Source organism: Miniopterus schreibersii (assembly GCF_964146895.1).
Source record: "Miniopterus schreibersii genome assembly, chromosome: 10".
Classification (NCBI taxonomy): domain Eukaryota; kingdom Metazoa; phylum Chordata; class Mammalia; order Chiroptera; family Miniopteridae; genus Miniopterus; species Miniopterus schreibersii.
The window spans coordinates 23,299,057-23,319,795 of record NC_138110.1 but is presented as its reverse complement, the minus strand read 5'-3'; the positions used below and the strand labels follow the sequence as shown (position 1 = coordinate 23,319,795).

Here is a 20,739-nt window from a genome sequence, read left to right as displayed (position 1 = left end):
TGGGGTGAAGCCTGATGCCTCTGATAAGTTGGCCTGGCTTTTAAAATGAGTCACTGTAGCTGAGGAAAGGGCTTACCAAGCAATATTTTCAGTAATGAGATTTAAAGAAGAGAATATCTGAAAATAAATGATAGCCATCACTGAGATTACGAAGTAAACGACAACTTTTCATAATTGCTTAGTAATTCAGTTTTGTATGTTTATGGGGCCAGGGAGCTCCATATAGACTTAGTTTTGGCTCCTGACCTCCAGCAGTTTTCAGTTTAAGAGTTTCTTAATGCAAAGGTTCATTGGAAGTCTCACAAATGCAAGAATCTAACACAATTTTGCCAAGACAAAATGAACTTAATCTAGAATGTGTTCCATAAATATCTTCTATTTTGTGTTATGATTAATGGTTCACCATTGTTGGAAAGCAGGATGGTTAGTTGGGCAGTGGAATAATACAATTAAAGTACAATTGTTACTTAGTAAAAAATCAGTTACCCACATTGATTTCCCGACTAGGATTAATAAAAATAGAAGGCAAAACTAGGATCAGGATTGGGGAAAAAAACTTTTTTTTTTTGGTCTATAACTTTTTTATCTGTTAATAGCCATTTGTTTGCTATGGTAAATGGAACAGTGATGGGGCCAAAGGTAGCCATGAGAATCCCTTATTCACAGCCTGGCCACAGGTAGAAGGTGAGCTGGTTTATCCACATGGGCTTTGGTATTTCTGTGGTCGTGTCTTATGTTCTTGCGGCTTCAACGTTCCACAGTTATGCCTTCCTGGGGTTGAGGGTTTTGGTGTCCACCTACTTCACACCCTCCTGATTGTGCACTTGCCTTTTCTTGCATGCTCAAGGTGGTTTTGCCATTGTCTTCTCCCTTTGCTTACCTCTGAGATTACATCATTGGTATTCCTTTGTGTCTACCATCGACACCGTGAACCGGTTCTATCTAAAGAGCACTATATTCTGGTGATGTTGATGCTTTCCTATTAACACTAATCATGAGAAGCAAACACAAGGCATGGTTATGTTGTTAGTGTTTTTCTGAAGCATGTTTATTATAATTATGCCCTGGATATCTTTATATTGTATAGTTCTTAGATTACAGCTCTTTGGTTTTCAACAGCTTGGTCCACTCCCACCTTACCTGTTTTCTATACCTTTGTGTAATGTTTTTCTTGCTTGTTTTAAAACACTTAAATAACAAATTCCAAAAATAAGGAATATCTGACAGTTGCCTGATGTGAGGTCATATTCAAGTAAAATCTTTAAATTTGGAGAATACTTGTGAAGGGGTTTCTTAAGCAGTGTTGACACACACAAACTGTTTTTAAATTTTTTCTTTTCTTTGAACTTTTAAAAATAAATCCTTTTCTCATAAAATTAAATTTTAATTTAAAAAGGCTATTGGTATTAGAAAGTAGCCAATTGGTCCGTATTAATGAGGGCCATTTTGTAATCTGATAACTGTCTCCTTTAATCGACACCATGAAGCTTAAGCATGTAATGTTAGCTCTTTCTATATTATTATTTGACTCATTATGATGAAATTAACTGTTTCCCAGTCTTTCCATTAGGCTGAGTGAGATCTTTGAGTATAGGATATAGGTGCTCAATAAATGTTTGTTGAATTAGAAACTGAACCTTTCGAAAACAAAGGCCAGACCCTTCTCATGGTAGCATCAAAGACAGTAATGACAAAAGTAGGATGGAATTTGGGTGTGGGCAATAATCTCCATGATGGTATTTCAAGAGGAAATTGGCGCTTTCTTAGTATGATGGGATGTCATGGTCCAGATAAAATAATGCCTTTAAACTCATCCTCTGTGGCTGCTGTGACCAGGCACAATGCTGGACAGTCTGGAGAATTCTGCGTTAGGGTATTTATGAGCTCTCTTCTTTCCTCAAGGGGCCAGAGGAAGAGATAGCCATGGAGGACAGCCCCTCTATGATTAAAGAGGACCGGGGTAGAAACCAGACTTCACCATGTGGAAGGAGAAGGTGCTTTCCCAAGGCTCTTGGCTATGTCACTGGTGATATGAAAGAATTTGCCAGCTGGCTTAAAGGTATTTATGCTCCCATCCCTTGGAGAGATGTGAGAATTGACATTGGGAGAAATTGTCTGCTGGTTCTTCTACTCATATCTTTAGCTATATTTACTTACCTTCTATCTACCTCTTTCCTCTCCATTTTTTAACTTTTTATCTTCCAACCTGCAAGCCTCTTCAAACTTTTTTTTATGGACACAGTGGTCAGGGCCACGGTCCTGCTAATATCAGAGGAAGGCAACTGGCTCCATTTTATACTTTTAGTACTTAAAATCTAAAATTTTACTATTGATAATTCAGTCCTTTGGCTTAAAAGTCTGTATATCTAAGCATGTAAATAAGTGCATTTGATTTTTTTTCTGGAGCTGAGGTTCTAGTAGGGGCAGTATGGGTTGAACATAATAAAATTGGATGCTTTTAGGAATCTGGGTGCCACTAAAGGGAAAAGTTTCCAAAAAATATCAAAAATTAGAGAGGATTTTGATGATTTTGCTCAAGAAGGCCCTAGACTTGGGAAGGGGCACTTAGCTGCTTTCTTAGCTCTGCCCATCTCATCTTTTCCAGACAAACCCATAGTGCTCCAGTTCTTGGACTGGATTCTTCGGGGCATATCCCAGGTGGTTCTCGTCAACAACTCCATCAGTGGAATCCTGATTCTGGTGGGACTCCTGGTCCAGAACCCCTGGTGGGCTCTCTGTGGCTGTATGGCAACAGTGGTCTCCACCCTGACAGCCTTGATCCTCAGTCAGGACAGGTAGGTGCATCCATCCAAGCCCTCTTCTCACTGAGCCAACCTGTGACTTTGGGCAGCCTAATAAAGGCCCACTCAGGAGAAACCACCTTTATTCCACAGAACTCTTTATATTTGTTTTAACTGAAAGGTTAGGGTATCATTTATTCCTGGTACCTGAATAAGTAGCCAGCCTGAACAATGCCAGATTCTTATAGCAGTACATGGGAACCGCAACTGAGCTACAAGGAAATCTTAGGAGAGATTCTGAAGGGATCTTCTTTAATAATGGATCAATTAGTTATCATCAACACTTTTTTTGTTTGTTTGGGCAAAAATGCATGAGTTCATGAAAAGTCTTGTTGGCTTGATAATCCCCGTTATCTCGTTTCCAAGATTCGTTCGGTAAAGTCGTCTGCTCAGATTCTAGAGAGATAAGTAACCACACTTTCCAAGTCGGCACGTTCTGACTTTAGTGTTGGGATGTCTTCTGAACTACGTGCCCGGTTAGAAACAGCGCTTTCTTTATAAATTGGTCTGTCAAGTGGCTAAAATGTTTTATGGTATTTTAAAAAGTAATAAATACATGGAAATTGTCCAATTTGAAAATATATTGTTATATGGTGACCTTTCTCTGATGAGCAGTCTTAGTCTCATTTTATAATAAAACTACTGAATTAAAAGTGATTGAAATGTTAAAATAAGAAGTGAGGCCCGGTCAGATGGCGCTCAGCGGTTGAGCATTGACCTAGGATCAAGGAGATTGCAGTTCGATTCCCGGTCAGGGCACATGCCCGGGTTGCGGGCTCCATCCCCAGTCAGGGGCGTGCTGGAGGCAGCCGATCAGTGACTCTCTCATCATTGATGTTTCTCTCTCCTTCTCCCTTCCTCTCTCTCAAATAAATAAAGATATATTTAAAAAAAAAAAAAAAAAGTGAGGAGGAGGAGAAGAAGGAGGAAGAGGGATGAGCTGACTCCACCAGGGGTGCAGAAGGCTACTGACTAACCAGTTCCTTCAGAGAGGCTGCCAGCCTTCCAGGTGTTCAAGGTTAATGCATAATCCCCAGTGGATTGTTATGACACAACTAAGTTCTTATAACTCTTCCTGTGAATCGCCTTAGGAAATTCTTGGTAAGAGAGTCAGCAAATGCTCCACTTTTGCATCAGGTCCTAGGAGCCTGATTTGTTATCTGTCAAGGGTGATTTAGTATCTTAGATTAAACCCTATTCCAGTGCATGGCAAGAAATTATCTTTTCACTTTGGAGATGTGGTCCAGGACTGTGCAGTATCAGATATTCCTTCATTGCTTTACTCCAATGAAAGTTGACCTATTTTCCTTATCAGGTATATTTTAGAAGACCAGCCACATTCACAATGCTAGGTTACAAATCTCTTTTCTTTTCCCCAGTCTTAAAAAGGGTCACATTAAAACAGCAATCCTGTTTTAAGTGAATACACATCTTGTTGCTTTAACCAGGCTGTTCCACAACTTGCAGGCATTGCCGTTAAGTGTGTTGACCAAACGCAAATATTAATTCTGAAAGTCATTTGTTGAGAGGATAAGTCTTTACATTAGTTTTCCACTGTCCTCATGTTTAGTCCCAATTCTGTAGGGAGTCAGCTTGTCACTTCCTGGGTTAAATCAATACAAATTGCATCACCTCCTACACAGCCTGGAGGGTTATTAAAGGTACACAAAGGACCTTTGATCAGGGAGTCCTTCCTCTAATGTCCTCACTCTTGCTGATGCACTGGTGCATCCTGCTCCAGTTAAGAACAGCCAAGAAAGAGCTCTCAGGCCATCCTCTGACACCCGGCGGTGTGGCTCACTGGCTGCATCACCTCCCCACCAGGCCCTGCATTTCAGCTCACCCGCTCACTTTTTGATCTTCACATCTGTGGCCTCATTCGACCTTGAATGCTGGGCCCTTTGTGGTGACAGATGTTGCCAGTGGCTAGTTCCCAATTATGACATGGGAACCGTTTTAACCAGGAGTAGAAACTTTACACATAAGACAGCTTTTAGAAGTGAGGCTACCAAGTGCCCATTGGCAGATGAGTGGATAAAAAAGCTGTGGTGCATTCCCACAGTGGGATGCTGCTCGGCAACGGCAGGAAAGGAAATCTTGCCTTTTGCAGAGGCGTGGGTGAGCCTGGAGAGCATTGCGCTGGGTGGGGTGGGTCAGTCAGAGGGGGACAAGTGCCGTGTGATTTTGCTTATATGTGGAATCTAATGAACAGAGTAAACCAACAAACTAAATAGAAACAGACTCATAGCTATCCGAGGAGGGCGGGGGGTGGGGAACTAAGTAAAAAAGGTGAAGGGATTAAGGAAAAAAACAAACCTCACAGACAGACAACAGTCTGGTCAGTACCAGAGGAAATGAGGGCGAGAAAAGGCAAGAGAAGGGTAAAGGGGATAAATGGTGATGGAAAGAGACATGACTTGGGATGGTGAACACGATACAATATACAGATGACGTATTATAAAATTGTACACCTTAAACCTATATCATTGTATTAACCAATGTCACCCCAATAAATTGAATTTTTTAAAAAGCATATTCCCTTAGAATCCCTAAATCTCATGACATGCAGCTACAGGGCCAGAGTGTCAACATAAGAAGTGTCCAAACCTGTAAGAATTTTCATTTGAGCCAAACTGACCGCAAGTGCCAGGAAGCAAAATCTCAAGGGATTGAGAAAATGCTCCAGAGAATGGCAGTTTTACCACTTATTTTATACCTTAGAATCAAAGGGGAAGAGGTAAGGGGGTTACATGAAACCCATTGATGATAGATTAGGGAGGAGGGAGAAAGCAAAGGGGGAAGTCTCTGGGATTGGATAAAAAGTAAAAGGAATAGTTACATACTTCTTTTACTTTGGCCAGTGTAGGATAGTTAGCAGTTAACAATTAACATGGTAATAATAACAGTGAGGGGGTTTGTGGTCTCTGCTTTGGTGCAGTGTTTGTGCCCTGAAGCAAAGAGGGACCCGAGAAAGGATTAGGTGCTAAATATGCACCAAACCAAATGGAGCACTTTGCCAAGTAAAAGAAAAGTAATTGTTTTTCTTTCTTTGCATTAACTTAAAAATGTGTACTTGGAGACAACAAAATGGAAGCACAGGAAGGTAAAATAGATGCTAAATTGGAAGATTAATGTTTATAAGATCAAAGACACTATGACAGTGAATTCACATTTCAAGAATCTTACATCTCTCATCAAGAAAATCAGACTTCGGAAACAGTTTCATCTAAAAGCTTTATTCAAGTCAGAGGCCCTTAATGATTTAAAAGAAATAATATCTTCCCAAAGGAAAGGCTAAAAGGAAACAGAACCGGTTGCCTTGCTGGTTTCCCTTTTTCCCCTAGATGCTAAAGTTCAATCTTTAGCTATGATGCCTCTGTAAGGGGTTGTTCCAAATGCACATTTGTATTTTTTCTACATATATTTTATTTTTTTATGTTTTTATTCATATTCGGCTTCTATAGTCTTTGAAATAGATTTCTAAATATAATCTCCTTTTCTAATGTGAATATGATCTGGAATTGACAAGTGTCACTAACGTGCAAGTCCAGCCAACATCCGCACCGGAAATGTCCATGCTGTGCCTCTCATTCACAGGTCAGCGATTGCAGCCGGGCTGCACGGCTACAATGCCACCCTCGTGGGAATACTCATGGCTGTCTTTTCAGAGAAGGGAGACTATTTCTGGTGGCTGTTACTCCCTATATCTGCTATGTCCATGACTTGGTAAGTTGTACCTGGTCTTCTAAATGCTTTTAAAAAAAATTATAGTGGGGGTGGGGGTGGGGGTTGGGAATGGGGAATTACTGCCGATAGGTCCAGGGTTTCAGTTTTGCAAGATGAAAAATGTTCTGAGAATGGATGGCGGTGATGGTTGTATAGCAATGTGAAAGTACCTACTGCTACTTAACTGCACACTTTAAAATGGTTAAATGGTAAATTTCATGTTGTGTATATAATACAACTCCTAGAGAAATATTTTTTTAAAATTTAGATTCAGGTTATGTCTATTGGAAAAAGGAAACATTAAAACACACTGATGCATGTGGCCCTTCATACCACCTCTCTCTCCCCTTTCCCCGATTCTGATGTAATCGGCCTTGGTTGGGGGTGTTGCCTGGGCGTTTTAAAGGCCCCCAGAAAGTTCTAGAAACCTCTCACTGCCTCAGTGATCCTCAGACTTGCACACTATAGGAATCACTTGCAGGGCTTGTTGAAACACAGGTGGCTGCTCCCCTCCCCAGAGTTCCTGATTCAGTTCATCTTGGATAGGGCCTGAGAATTTGCATTCCTAACAAGTTCCCAGATAATGCTGACATGGCCAAGCCAGGGATCCCGCTTTGAGAACCACTGTGCCTCTATGAACTCCCCTTACCCACCTGCCCCACCCCTTCAAAAAATTATTTTACTGAGGAGTGGCTTTAGCATCATGGCAGAGTGAGAAAAAACACTTTACTGAATTCAGTTCCTATTTTTTTAAAAACCTGAATTCTTCAAACTAGTTTCTATGTTGACAGTGTCTTAAATCTTTTTTCCTTTTTTGGAAGCAAACATTTCCTTCGTACTGTAGCATATTTAGAATATAAAATACTAATTCCCACACAAATAAGAAGTAAAGCCCACTATGGACAGTGCCTGCAGCACAGCCACCCACCCTGACTGCACCTGCAGGTGTGTGGGGGAGCACCTGCAAGCACAGCCAGCCTGCCCAGGAGTAACTTAGAGCCTGCTCTGCAGACCAGGTTCAAGGGCAGGAGTCATTGCCTGTGGTGCTCACCACAACCCCTCCCACAACCCACGAAATCCAGAGTTCTGATCTTTAAGTGATGGCCCTTTGAGTGAGTCAACAAGTGAGTAAAGAAAAAGAATCCCAGAGACCGACTAATCCAACCCCCCAGTTTACAGACAAGGATCCTGAGGAGCAGTGAGTGCCTTGTCCAAGGCCCTAAAACTCTGCCCCCCTGAGTTTAAGACCTTTTTCATCCAGCCCACATCACCTGCATCCTCCCTTGGATAATTGCTTATCTTTTTCAAAAATACATACACTAAGGACTTGTGAAGATTATAGACAAGTTCAAGATCATGGTTGCCTCTGGTGGGGAGGGAAGGGCATGGGATCAAATAGGTTACACAGGCGACTGTAACTGTGTAGATAATATTTTATTTCATATGTCTTTCATGTGTCTAATAAGACATATGAAATAAATACTAGAAAAATATTTATGAAACCTAGAGACTTACAGCTCACTGTGAGCAATCCCAGATGTAATTTTTCAGAAGCCAAATAAACGGAGTTGATTTTTTTACTTGATGTAAGAATTATTCTCTATGACAGAATTTATTCCAAGTGTGTTTGGATTTTTTTTGTTTGTTTATTTTTTCTGTGAAAAGTTTTCCAACGCAGCACTTCAGGGACATATTTTATGATGAAACAAAGGCCCTCCATAGTAGAGAGATTCAATTTGTCCACATGGCAGTCACACATACTCTTCCATTCTGTTCTGTTGTTTTCAGTCCACTTTTATCAAGTGCGTTGGGCTCCGTGTTCAGCAAATGGGACCTCCCTGTCTTCACCCTTCCCTTCAACATGGCATTGTCCATGTACCTTTCGGCCACGGGACATTACAATCCGTTCTTCCCAAGTATATTGTTCACACCTGTAACCTCGGTTCCCAATGTCACCTGGTCTGACCTCAGTGGCCTGCAGGTAAGATACACTCTCTTCATGTTCCCCCAGCTCTGGAAGACAGCCAGTGTCCACCTGGTTACTCATTCGAGGGCAACGGAGCCTTATAGAGACTCAGCTTGGGGGGCAAGGGGGAGCTTCCTGTTTTCATTTTGCCAGCTAAAGCATTTGTCCTGCTCCAAAGCTTTGGGCTCTAAGGGATTTTTTTAAATGACTATTTGGTCAAAGCTAACTTTCCCCCCTCTTTTCCTAAGATCTGCAGTGCTAATTCCAGAGTATAGCTCCATTGGAAATCAGACACTGTATTGCAAACTTGGCCCTTGTTTGGGAGGGTGTGGTGGGGGCCAGCCACTGATGCAGGGACCTCCAGCCTGGGGCTGAGTCCTCCATGGCCTCCCTCCTCCAGTCAAAAGAACTGGCTGCTTATGTTATATCCACCACAGAACCTCTCTGTTCTGCTTTTTCTTATGGTCGATCTCACAGAATAAGTACAATAATAATTCAGACCCTCAAGCTTCAATGGGCATCAGAATCATTGTTTTTTAAATACCTATATAGGGACCATCTCAGACTCTGTAAATCATAATCTCTGGGGGTGGGGACTAGGAACCTGTATAACAAGTTCCCCAAACACTTGTAATGTGGGCCAGAGTTTGAGAACCATTATCAAGGCTGGATACTGTATATCTCTTTAAAGATGTGCATAGAGAGAACACCATTTTTAAACACCTGGCTAACCCAAATAAAGTTCCAGCTCTTTCTATTGGTGTTCATTTAATAAATCTCTTTAAGTTGGCTTGATTATTAAAAACAAGAGAACACTTGAAATCAGAAGAAAACCAAAGAAACTTTACCTTTTCTTTTGTGCAAAAGACAGGCTTTCCCCCTACCCAGTTATAAAACACTTTTTGCTGTCTGTGCTGAGCAATCAAAACATGTGAGAAGCTCAAGTAGTCTTTTCTTTAGTTTCTTGCCCAGAAAATGAATGGCAGTATCTGGAAATAACTCAGAAGGAAAATTAAAAATGTATTATAACTCCCCATGAAAATGATATCAAAATATTATAAAATAGAATTTGTTGATTAATCTATATTTGCACTGTCCGATATAGTAGTTGTTAGCTCCATGTGGCTATTTTAATTTAAATGCAAAATTAATTAAAATTTAGAATTACTGTTTTGTTCCTTAGCCTCACTAGCCACATTTGAAGTGCTCAATAGCCACATGTACTGGACAGCAGAGATCCAGAATGTTCCAAGATCATGGAAAGCATATCATTTAGATATGCTAAATCTGTTGGGCAGTGCTGATCCGGGGAAGTGGGGGCCTAGTCCTTCCCCTCCCTCTGAACTACCACCTCAGCATCAGCACACTTATTTCCCACCTCACCCGACTCCACACCTCCCTGGTTCCCTCAGGGATAGTTCTGCTGCATGTGCCTGTGTCGAGTCCCCTGGTCTGGAAGAAACAGGAAATGATCCTGTGTAGACATGAGAATCCAGCATGGGCAGGAAGAATTTAGGGTCCTTCTTAGGGTAGAATCGAGCTCACAGTATGGACCTGTGCAATGAGCAAGGACCACGCCAGCATTTGGAAGCCAATGTTCCATCCAGCCTAATGCATGAAGGTAAAGGACACTTCCTCATGCCCAAACTGGGACTCTCTCGGTTTCAGAGTCACTACCCGCTGAAGGTCCTTGACAAAAGGTGCTCACATGACCTGGGGAAGGAATCTTTCAGTAAATGGCCTTGATCATGAGGGAGCTGACATGACTGATTGTGCATATCCTGGCCCTACCAGAGTACTGTTAAAAAGAATCATCATTTGTTAGCTCAAATCAGACCCTGTACCTTAAATGCCAGTCTGTGAACACATTAACTGAATTCAGGCTTCAGCCAGAAAGTAGAATGGTGACACTTACATGTTTTCTTGTGCTTTGAGGACTGACAGTTGTCGATAACTAGAATAAGCTAAGGATATCTTAGTTTAAAACAACACATTCTAGTAAACAACAGAAGTGTAAATATGGTCTTGATTCACAAACTTGCTGATAATTGCTTTTGAATTGTGGATAAGATAACCTGACTTTGGGTCTCTGGCCTTAGCATTAACCATTAGATTGCATACGAATAATAATATTTCTATGGACTGTAGAGATGCGTGGATGGGCTGGCCTCAGCATGGATGAACAGTTGAAAGCAGTAGAAGTATTATAAGCTGAGGTCCCTGCCATCCTCACGGGGAGGCATGGGAGATCCTCACAGTGGGGACAGTGACAACACACAGAGTTTAGCAGTTACAAAGGCCAAATGTCAGTACAAGTGGGAGAGCAGTGAGTGAGAAGGCATGCTCTGCATGCCCCAGAGAAGGGCTGATCTATCTCTGGGAATAAAGCAGAAATATGACAGATTTTTCTGTAAAGAGAGGGAGAATTTTTAAAATTAATAGCACTCATTTCAAAAGGTTTGAGATATGAAATTTTAGATTTAGATATGCTAAATCTAAAGTTACTTTGTATGTGCTTGTAGGTTTCCTATTGGTTTCTATCCAGTTGTTTTAATGACTTTATTTCTTAAATTATTTTTGCAGTTACTGAAATCCCTGCCTGTGGGTGTTGCTCAGATATATGGTTGTGACAGTCTGTGGACAGGGCTCATTTTCCTATGTGCCGTCCTACTTTCCTCCCCACTCATGTGCCTGCATGCTACAATCGGATCGTTGGTGGGGATAACAGCAGGTAAGCAGGCATTGAGAGCACCTCCTCTGCCCCAGGTGTTGTGTCAGGCATCTTCTATACTACAGACCTTTCTTGAGGTCTCTGTTTCCAAGCGACCAATACTTCCAAGGGAGTTCTCAGTTGCTCCCACCACCCGGACTCCTTCCAGAGCATCCTATCCTGCCTTTCGTCCGCAGCTCTGACTCCTCCTGTCTTATCTAACAGCACTCAGTCTTTCGGCTCCATTTAAGGACATCTACTTTGGACTCTGGGGTTTCAACAGCTCTCTGGCCTGCATTGCAATTGGAGGAATGTTCATGGCGCTCACCTGGCAAACCCACCTCCTGGCTCTCGCCTGTGGTGAGTGTCCCAAGTATCTGGGGGAGGGTTGTCGTGACTATGGGATCCAAATCTAGAACAAACAGTAAAAAAAGAATGCATGAGGAACTAGGGCTGGGGTTCTAGTTTGGGCCCCATGCTATCTAAGTGTGTGACCAGGGCAAGTGACATCTCTTCTCTGGGAGTATCTAGGTCGGCTCTGCTAGCTGGGTGGTTGTTGAGACGGGAGAGCCTGTTAAGCAGTACTAGCCATTTACAATACATGTATGTCAGGGGATGAAAGCTCAACTTGTCCCATCTTCTTCATAATAATCATTTCACCCGAGAAACTAAAAGGAAATAACTCAAGCTAAATACAGAGCCATTTCCCCTGGCGAATCAGGTAGAATTTTGTGCAGCCCTTTGAAAATCACATTAATCCAGCTCCTCTCATATTTGAGTGTGCATCAGAATTGCCTGGAAGGTTTGTTAAAATGCAGGCTGCTGGGCCCACCCTCAGGCCCTACTCCATTGTTAGAGGTGGAGGATGGAGTTTGCATTTCTGACCAAGTGCAAGGTGGGGTTGATGCTGGTGCTCTGCCTACTGCATTTTGAGATCTGCTGTATTAACCCTTTCAGGCCACTGTATTCCAGCCAGACTCAGCCAGTGAAAGCTGGGAGGGGCTCTGGAGAGCTCCACTCCATTCTTCTCATTTTACTCTTGGCAACGTCCAGTCAATTGGGGGAAAACGCAAACCCAGAATCCACCTTTGCTAACAACCTGAAGAGTTACGCTCACTATGCTACTCTGCTTCCCTGTAGTAGCATTCAGGCCTTAGGGAAGAAAAACAGACTCCAGTGATTTAGATTTGAAAAGCTGATGAACTTCTCAGGCCCTTGTAAGGGATGTGTATTTCCCCATCACCTCTGATATTCCTAATTCAATACGAGTAAAAGCATTTAAAATAATGTGCTAGAGCAGGGATTTTCAACCTTTTTCATTCACTAATTACTAAAATTCTGCAGCACAAAAAAAATATATTTTTCGGCCTATGTATAAAAAAAAAAAAAAAGGTATAATTTTGATTCACTCACACCAGACAGCTATTGTTGTGTTGGCTGTTGTAATTTTTTTATTTGACAATCTAAGGGAAAAGAGGTCAGAGCCCCTGACTAAATAGTCAGGTACTGCATGTTTTCAAAATTCTTGTGGTACACCAGTGTGCCACGGCACACCGATTGAAAATCTCTGTGCTAGACTGAAGGGAATGACACTCCCTTGGGGATAAAGGGTGCAGAGATAGTGGAAATGCAGAAATTACTTCAAATCTAATGGGAATATTTGTCTAGAGTCAGATTATCACCAGATTAAGCAACCCAAGGCATCTAAGTCATTCTTAAAATGATGGACCATGTGTCAGGCAAGGTTGAGAATGGACGGATTTCTGCAGTGGGGGTGGGATGCGACCAAGGATTTCTAAGGCCTCATTCAATTCTGATCTCCTGGCCCGGTAGCAAATATAACAAAACTCAAGTGGCTACTTATATGTCATTTTGCCAATTTCCCCTAATAACCCTGTCAAAACTTTTTGTTCATTTTTCCATGTTTGTTCATCAGTTTAGGGCAAAAGAGAAAGCTGTAACAGATTACATGGCCACCTGCGCTCAGCTGGGTTAGCACCTTTATTCTGAGATTAGTTTGAGGTTTCAACCTTTGTTTGGAGTGCATACCTTTATTTTTTTCTGTGTTGGCAGTAGCAGCAAATACATATTCAAGACTCATGATACGGCCCAGACAGTAGTAGTAAGAGCTGGAGATTTAGGAGCTTTAGATCCCAGGTGGCTCCTGCACACAGAGTTACAGTTAAGGGAGGAAGCCAGGTGAGTAAGAGAGAGCCCACAGGAGCCCATAGGGATGATTACAGCAGAACTAGGAGACATCTATAGTGCAAGATTTTGGGGGGAACATTACAGTTCAGAATCAAGGAGCACCTCTGAGAGAGGCTGGCTTTTCCATAAGTCCTTAACGTGGAGGAGAAATCCTTGTTGGCGGAGGGGGTGGTCAGGCCAGCGTGGGGCAGCCTGAGCACATCCTTAAAGATCAAGCAGAAACTGCTTTGGTCACAAGAGTTGTTGATGACAGACCATGGAAAGGGGTGAAACCAAAGATGTTTGTGGGTATATTTCCCCAAAGCAGGAATATCTTCATTTTTTTTCTTTACTATACAATTAGCACTGGCTTATTGAACAGTGATCATCTTCATCCTGCTCCCTGGATAGAGCTTTTTTGCCTTCCTCTTATAAGGACCCTGTGGTTGCACTGAGTCCGCTTGCATGACCCAGCATAATCTCCATGCCTCAAGATTTCTAACTTAGTCACCGCTGCAAAGTCCGTTTTGCCGTGTAAAGAAACATATTCACAGGTTCTGGGGATTAAGACCTAGACATCTTTGGGGACCTTGATTCTGCCCACCATGCCTCCCTTCCTTTGAGAGGTGAGATTTCCTTTACTAGTTTAGCGTAATAGTTCAGGCAGTACATTGAATCAGTTAAGAGCCCAGACCCTGGTGCCAAAATTCCAGCTCTGCCCATTTTAATTTTACTAGATGCCAAATTACCCCACAAAAGCCATATCAATTTCCTCTGCCACCAACAGTGAGCAAGAGTGTCCGTTTCACCACACTGGGTGCCATCAGTTGTTTTCATTTTAGACATCAAGTTTTGAGACAGACCTCCAGCACCTTCTTGTAAAGTAAATATCACATATAAAATGCCAACGCAAGTTTCAACTTCCCCACATCACCCGGATACTGTCAAACAAAAGCCAACCTTGTCAGCCAAGGTAAATAAATAGTAGGCATTTGTTACAGAGGTGCCCTTTTATATGGCTTTATCAGGAAAGAAGACTTGGCTAACTCTGATAGAGCCTGGCAATGCTGCCTTCCTGCCTCTTAGCCAGAAACCGTATGGCCAGGGAATTCCTCAATTTTGTTATTTTATCAATGCAAACTGTAAACACATTTCATATCTCTTTTTGCTTTACCAGGGTATCATAGTATGACTCACACATGGTGGTCTTTTGGGAGGGACATTGTCTTTGAAGAGTGGAAATCCAATCTTCTCTTCAGCACTCAAGGGCCTTTTCTCTCCCTCAACTATCCAGAACACTGTCAGGGTCATCAGCCAGATACTGTGGTGTGCAGAATTTCAGCTCTAATGAAGGCTCTCCCAGTCCAACTCAGCAAGTTTTAATTGATGGGCAGTTGCTATTAGATAGTCTGACCTTCACTATGGACAGAAAAACAACTTGGAATTGTAGATCACTTTGCAACAGTAGAGCAATATGAGGCTTGAACACCAAGATTGTGCCTTAGAAATGCAATAGGTATTAAAAGGAGAGAAATGGCAATAAGGTCTCATGTGCTCAGAAAAGGTGTCATAGAAGAGCTGGTACTCAAGAGAGCAAGGATAGAGTGTCCTTGATGCTTAACCGAGGGACAGTGAATATTTTTTGAATGAATGAATGAAATGGAAGGAAAAAAAAAGAATAAAATTATGGAAACCAAGCACAGAAACCCTTTCAACCCAAGCTGTTGCACCCTTCTGCTCAGGGCAGTATCTCGATCCCATGGTGACAGGGGTGAGTTGATAGCTGCTGTTATGGAAATACATGATTTCATTTGAGATTCACTACCCCCTTGTAAAGCACGTTTCCAAGTGGCCTTGTTACAGACGATGAAACTAGATTCTGAGTTTGGTGATTTGTTGTACAACAAACAAGATGGCAGAGCTGGTGTTTGAATCCAGACTGTTTCCAAAGACAAGCCTTTCCCACTAGCATGAGACAATTCATATGTGAAAGAATTAGGTGTATTGTTGAACAAAAATACCAGAATGAAAAGACAGAATATTGATAAAAGGATGGAAATGAAGATCACAGAGTTCCTCCCACCATTTCCTCTCCTGCCCCCAAGTAGCTGATGTGGTTTCTCACCAGACAGGAAAACTGGGTGATGAATGTATCTAACAGTGTGAGCTGGTGGCCCAAGGGTGTGTGCAGGTCATTCTTCAGGCTGCTTCCTTGAGCCTTCTCGAGCCCCCTCTTCTACCAAAACTGAGGAATTAATGATTGGCTAGTTGAGATCTTTGTTTTTGTTGCTTTACGTTGGAAATCACACATACACTCAAATTGGCTACTCTATGATTTGTGCTCAAAGTAAATTTAGAAATAGCATGTCTACTCATTGACCTGGATGCCAAACTTAATGCTATATGGGAAAAAGTTACTCTGGGGAGGAATCCCAAGTTTGTGTTCAGTTTCTGCTCATCTCTGAATTAGTACCTTCTTTTTTAATACGATGATTTTTTGGTGACTGTGAATTCTAACCATTAGTTTGAGAATCCTAGATCAGTCAGATGCAGTATAGAAACCATACTATCTCAAGAGGCATTCATAAGTTTCATTTTCATTCAACTACACCTGGGTAAAATAACAGGGAAGTTTATCTGCTATGGAATGACTTTTCCTTAAGTATCAGCAAAGCAGCAACAAGACAGTAACGACAGAAAAGCTACCTTTTCTGTGTGCTAAGCCCTAGCATTACATTCTTTTGTGCGCGCACCAGCCCTGTGAGAGAAACATAACCTCCTTCGTACAAGTGAAGAAATGGAGGCTTAGAGAGGCCACCAAACTCAAAAGTGGTGGAGTCTGGATTTGAACCCAGCCCTGCTGACCCTAAACTCATACTTGAAACCAGGGTACTGGTCTAGCTGGCAAAAGGTAGATGTTTACATTCCAGGGGATTTATGCCAGAAGGCAGCCTTTCCCAATGAAATGAAACCTACCAAGCATTGTTCTGTCTTCTTTTTCTGTAGCCCTGTTCACTGCCTACCTGGGAATCAGCATGTCACACCTGATGGCTGTGGTGAGTTTGCTTTAGTCTCGCTTTATCATCAGCACGACTGATCAGTTATCAGTGATATGGAAACCCTCCTGAAGTCCATGTGGGTGGTGTCCCGTGGCAGCATCCATGACTGTGACAGCCGCCACTTTCCCTTTTCTTGCACCTGTCTGTCCTCACCTTCCAGCACCACAGTAAATTTTAGTCCAAATTACAATCACCTGGCTTGTTAAGAATATCAGATTGTTTGATTTAAGGAAGTAAAATTTAGGTTGTATAACATATTATCAAGTTTATACTTGATAACTCTGAGTGTCAGGAAGTTGACTTTAGAATATCTTTTACTTAAACAGAAAACCAGGACTATGTAGTAGTTGAGAAAGCAGGAAAGGGAGAAAAAGGATAATTAGCTAAAAACTCAAATTTTTAAAAAATCAAGCCAATAGTTTTTTCATACCCCTTGTCTTTTTTTTAAATCCCTAGTCAGTCACCAATAGGACTTATTTAGACCCATGTCCTGGCTGAATTAATTAATAGGCAAAATCATTGCCCATTAAGGATCCCCTACCACTCTTTCTTCTTTCTTTTCAGCCCTGTCCAGCCCTCTGACCTTCTTTCCCCCCTCCCCTGAGGAACCCAGTATGACTGTTCCAGGATCCCCCACTTCCCAGTGCCCTGGACTTTCTCTCTTCTTCACACACCATTGCAGGCGATGCAGAGCCAGCTTCTGATAGCTCAGTCCATGTGGGTGTGGTCATGGCTGCTAATGGGTCAAGACAGGATCAGTCCTCTCAGCAGCATAGAGAGTTTATCTGGGAGGGTCCTCTGGAGACATAGTATCTCTCTGGTGGAAAGTCAAAGTGCCACTACAGGCATGATGGGCAGTACATTTGAGCATTGTGGGGCCCTTCACATCCCAACAAAGGTCCGCAGGTATCAGTCCATGGACCAGAATTGGACAGGCTGCACAACAGAGTCAGCTAGGGAGATTTGCAAAAATACAGATCCTTAGGCCCAGTTCCTTGGAGTTTCTGATAGAGTGGATCTGACCTGGTACTTGGGCATCTGTGTTTTTTAACCCCCTTCCCAGAGGATTCTGATGTGCAGTCAGGTTTGGGTACCGTCCCACCCACGGGGTCCTTGCATAGGGACAGACTATCAAGCCCACGGTGTATGCTCAAAATCCCATGAGTTGCCATGGATAGCACAAAAGACTTACCCTCAAGGAGCTCAGAGTCTATTTGGGAGACAGAATGAAAAGAAGAAAGCAAGTGGAGTCCAAGACCTAGTCTGGGTGAAAGTCAAGGAGAGAAAGGTCATTGTGGGCCTTGTGAAGGGAGTGAGTGGTCAGGAGCCACTGGGCTTTGCTGAGTGTCATCTCTGTGTGCCAGGTATCATCTTTGCACATCTGGTGTCAGAAGTCTAAGTGTATGAGAGGAAGGGAAAGATACAAGATGGGAACATAACCGACCCCCTGAAAGAACCGATGATGACAGTTCAACTGCTAAATGCCCTAAGCTCAGGCTCAGTCTCCATGGCAGACGCAGAGTCCAGAGCAACCCACCCCGCCCCGCTCCCTGGGCCCAGCCCCCAGCGGAGTGAGGGTGGAGTGAGAGGTGGTGCTGTGTGTAGATTAGCTTTCCCTCGGGATCTCAAAGGAGGGTGTGCTTGTCTCTTCCTCCTCAGTTCGGACTGCCGTCTGCCACCTGGCCCTTCTGTTTGGCTGCACTACTGTTCCTCTTGCTGACCACGAAAAACCCCCACATCTACAAGATGCCCCTCAGTAAAGTCACTTACCCTGAAGAAAACCGCATCTTCTACCTGCAAGCCAAGAAAAGGATGGTCGAAAGCCCTCTGTGAGAGCGACCTTCATCCGCAGCCATGGTCACAGCCATTTCTGATTGACTGCCCCAGTTGTCTTCCAGAACTTCAGAGCATCATTGTTTTTTCGCTGGTAACCACTTTCCTACTAACCCATCACCATCTGTCCTTATGCTCACTTTGTAATTTTCTTTTAGACTTTAGGAACATCCCCAAACATGAGAGACACACCCAGACCATGTGCTCTGGCTATGGAATTTTAAACCTTCATGGGGTGTCGGCAAGAAGACTGTAATATATTTATAAAGCCAAAATGCTCCAGCAGAAGGAGGAACTGAGACTGGAGCTAATTATTGATATTTATTGATATTTTTGATGTTTGGTTGGCTAGATGGTGTTAACAGTATTAAAAATTAAACTCTATAAAGCAACTAAGCCTTAAGGAAATGGAATTCATGGTCATAAAATCAAAGTCAACCCAGAAATCTCAGATGAGCTGTTTGGATTGTGAAAAGTCAATGCAAGTTACACATTGCAGCCTGGGTCAACATGGCAGGGGGGGCGGCTGATTGCTGAGCTGGCTCCCCGGCTCCTCTGCCAGCAGCCTCCGGGTTGTCATGCAGATTTCACTTACTGGAGATGGTTGGTTTTTTCAGGGTGACAGAGCTGCATTAGGGAGAAAGGGTTTTTGTCAGTCAAAATTATTCTGTATTGTTACTTTTCTTGGAGATTGCAAAGGATTTTTTTAGGTGGAGTTTATTCTCTTTTTCTTGTGAGAATGGATTTGTCTTCAGTGAGATAAAATAAGGGAAGTTCTTGGCCTAATCAGTTCCTAAATAGTATAGAAAAGTTACATTTCTTTTTTAGGGTTTTTTGTTTTTTTTTTAATTGTCTTTTACAGAGAGGAAGGAAGAGAGAGAGAAAGAAACATCAATGATGAGAGGGTCATTAATCAGCTGCCTCCTGCACACCGCCCCAGTGGGGACTGAGCCCACAACCTGGGCATGTGCCCTGACTGGGAATCAAACCTCGATCTCCTGGATGCCAGGTTGATGCTCCACCGCTGAGCCACTCTGGCAGGGAGCTATTTTTACTTTAATCCCCACATTGATCTTGTAAATGCCACGAATGCACAGAATTAAGTCATCAACACCCAAGGGCCCTTTAAAATTACATTTTTAATTCCTTTGAGGAGATCTTACATGTTACAAAGACTAAAAGTTAAGATCAGATTGCTTCTGGGTTTTAGAAGCTGTTGAATTTCAATTTTTAAAAAAATTCATTATTTTCTGAGCACTCACAATATTCTCACTCAGGAACCAATGATATTTGATCCACCAAAAAGACATCCAGATAAAGGATTCGCCTGTGTTTTTTGTTGTTGTTGTTGTTTTCCATTTAAAAGTTATCAGTTCTATAATGATTGTATAACCAAATGTGCTAGAGATGGCGGTGGAAAGTTCTGGTTATCCCCTCCCCCTTCAGCATGTATCAGTTCAGTATTTTGTAGGATGCAAAAAGTGAAACTGTGGAATCTTAAAGGTTTTTTTCCTCTGGGTTTGCAGGGCTGGGTGCAAAATATACAGTTTGCTGAATCAATAAACATAAAAAGGAAAGTAAACCTACAAATATTATAGGGAGAAGTTCATTTCTTCCTTTTCTCAGGAAAACATTGCTCTAATTTAAAAACCCTGTAGCCAAAGCCTTTAGAAACCATGACTTTGCGACTGTCATAGAGTCACACATATTCCTGTGGAAAAACTAAATTTTCAGTGTTTGAGCTGAAATCTCTCTGATTAGGGAATTTGCGAACTAAGACTTGGGGGAGGAGGGCACATCACCAAGGATAACCAGGGTGAAGAACCTGGGCAGTGTCTGGGCGTGAACCAAAGGCCTCCAAGGTGTCTCCAAGGCCATCTTCAGATTGGGCTCTACCCAGTGTGCTAATTACATACCTTTTCCTGTGTGCTCACACGGACTTGTAAATAGGAACATTTTAAAGCCTCATACATTGTCTAATTTAAAAGGTATTGATTTTCTCAAGCTAATTTTGTTACTAAGTATTTGCCTGATATTGAGTATTTTATGAGTTTTCTTAAGGAGCACTTGTATTTTCTCCTATTGTCTGCATAACAAATTTCAATGTAAGAATACGAATAAATTATACTCACAGCTCCGTTTGGTGTAAATTTTGTTTAAAAGTTGCATGCCTTTTATAGCTGTCGTGTACATTAACAATGACGTGTAAATATATATTGCTTTTATCTCTAGGTGCTGGAATCCTACTCCTTTCTTATACTTGGTAGTAGCTCCAGAGGTGTATTTGAGCAAAGCCTGTTCAATTCCAGATATTTTTTTTATGACTTTATTGATTTCAGAGAGAGAGGAAGGGAGAGAGAGAGAAACATCAATAATGAGAGAGTCATTGATCAGCTGCCTCCTGCAAGCCCCCTACTGGGGATCAAGCCCACAACCCGGGCATGTGCCCTGACCAGG

General features: G+C 42.3%; 1 protein-coding gene across 2 annotated transcripts in view; it reads left to right on the top strand.

Moving 5' to 3' along the window:
* SLC14A1 (solute carrier family 14 member 1 (Kidd blood group)) overlaps positions 1–20,506 on the top strand; it is a 43,064-nt gene extending 22,558 nt beyond the window's left edge. For both annotated transcript variants that reach the window (XM_081149836.1, XM_081149835.1), the window contains exons 3-10: positions 1,903–2,059; positions 2,606–2,795; positions 6,399–6,527; positions 8,316–8,508; positions 11,077–11,224; positions 11,429–11,563; positions 16,397–16,446; positions 18,109–20,506. In XM_081149836.1, coding sequence (XP_081005962.1) covers positions 1,924–2,059; positions 2,606–2,795; positions 6,399–6,527; positions 8,316–8,508; positions 11,077–11,224; positions 11,429–11,563; positions 16,397–16,446; positions 18,109–18,282 — 1,155 coding nt within the window. In that variant the 5' untranslated portion in view covers positions 1,903–1,923 and the 3' untranslated portion in view covers positions 18,283–20,506. The remainder of the gene's footprint in view (positions 1–1,902; positions 2,060–2,605; positions 2,796–6,398; positions 6,528–8,315; positions 8,509–11,076; positions 11,225–11,428; positions 11,564–16,396; positions 16,447–18,108) is intronic.
* The last annotated feature ends 233 nt before the right edge of the window (positions 20,507–20,739 follow it).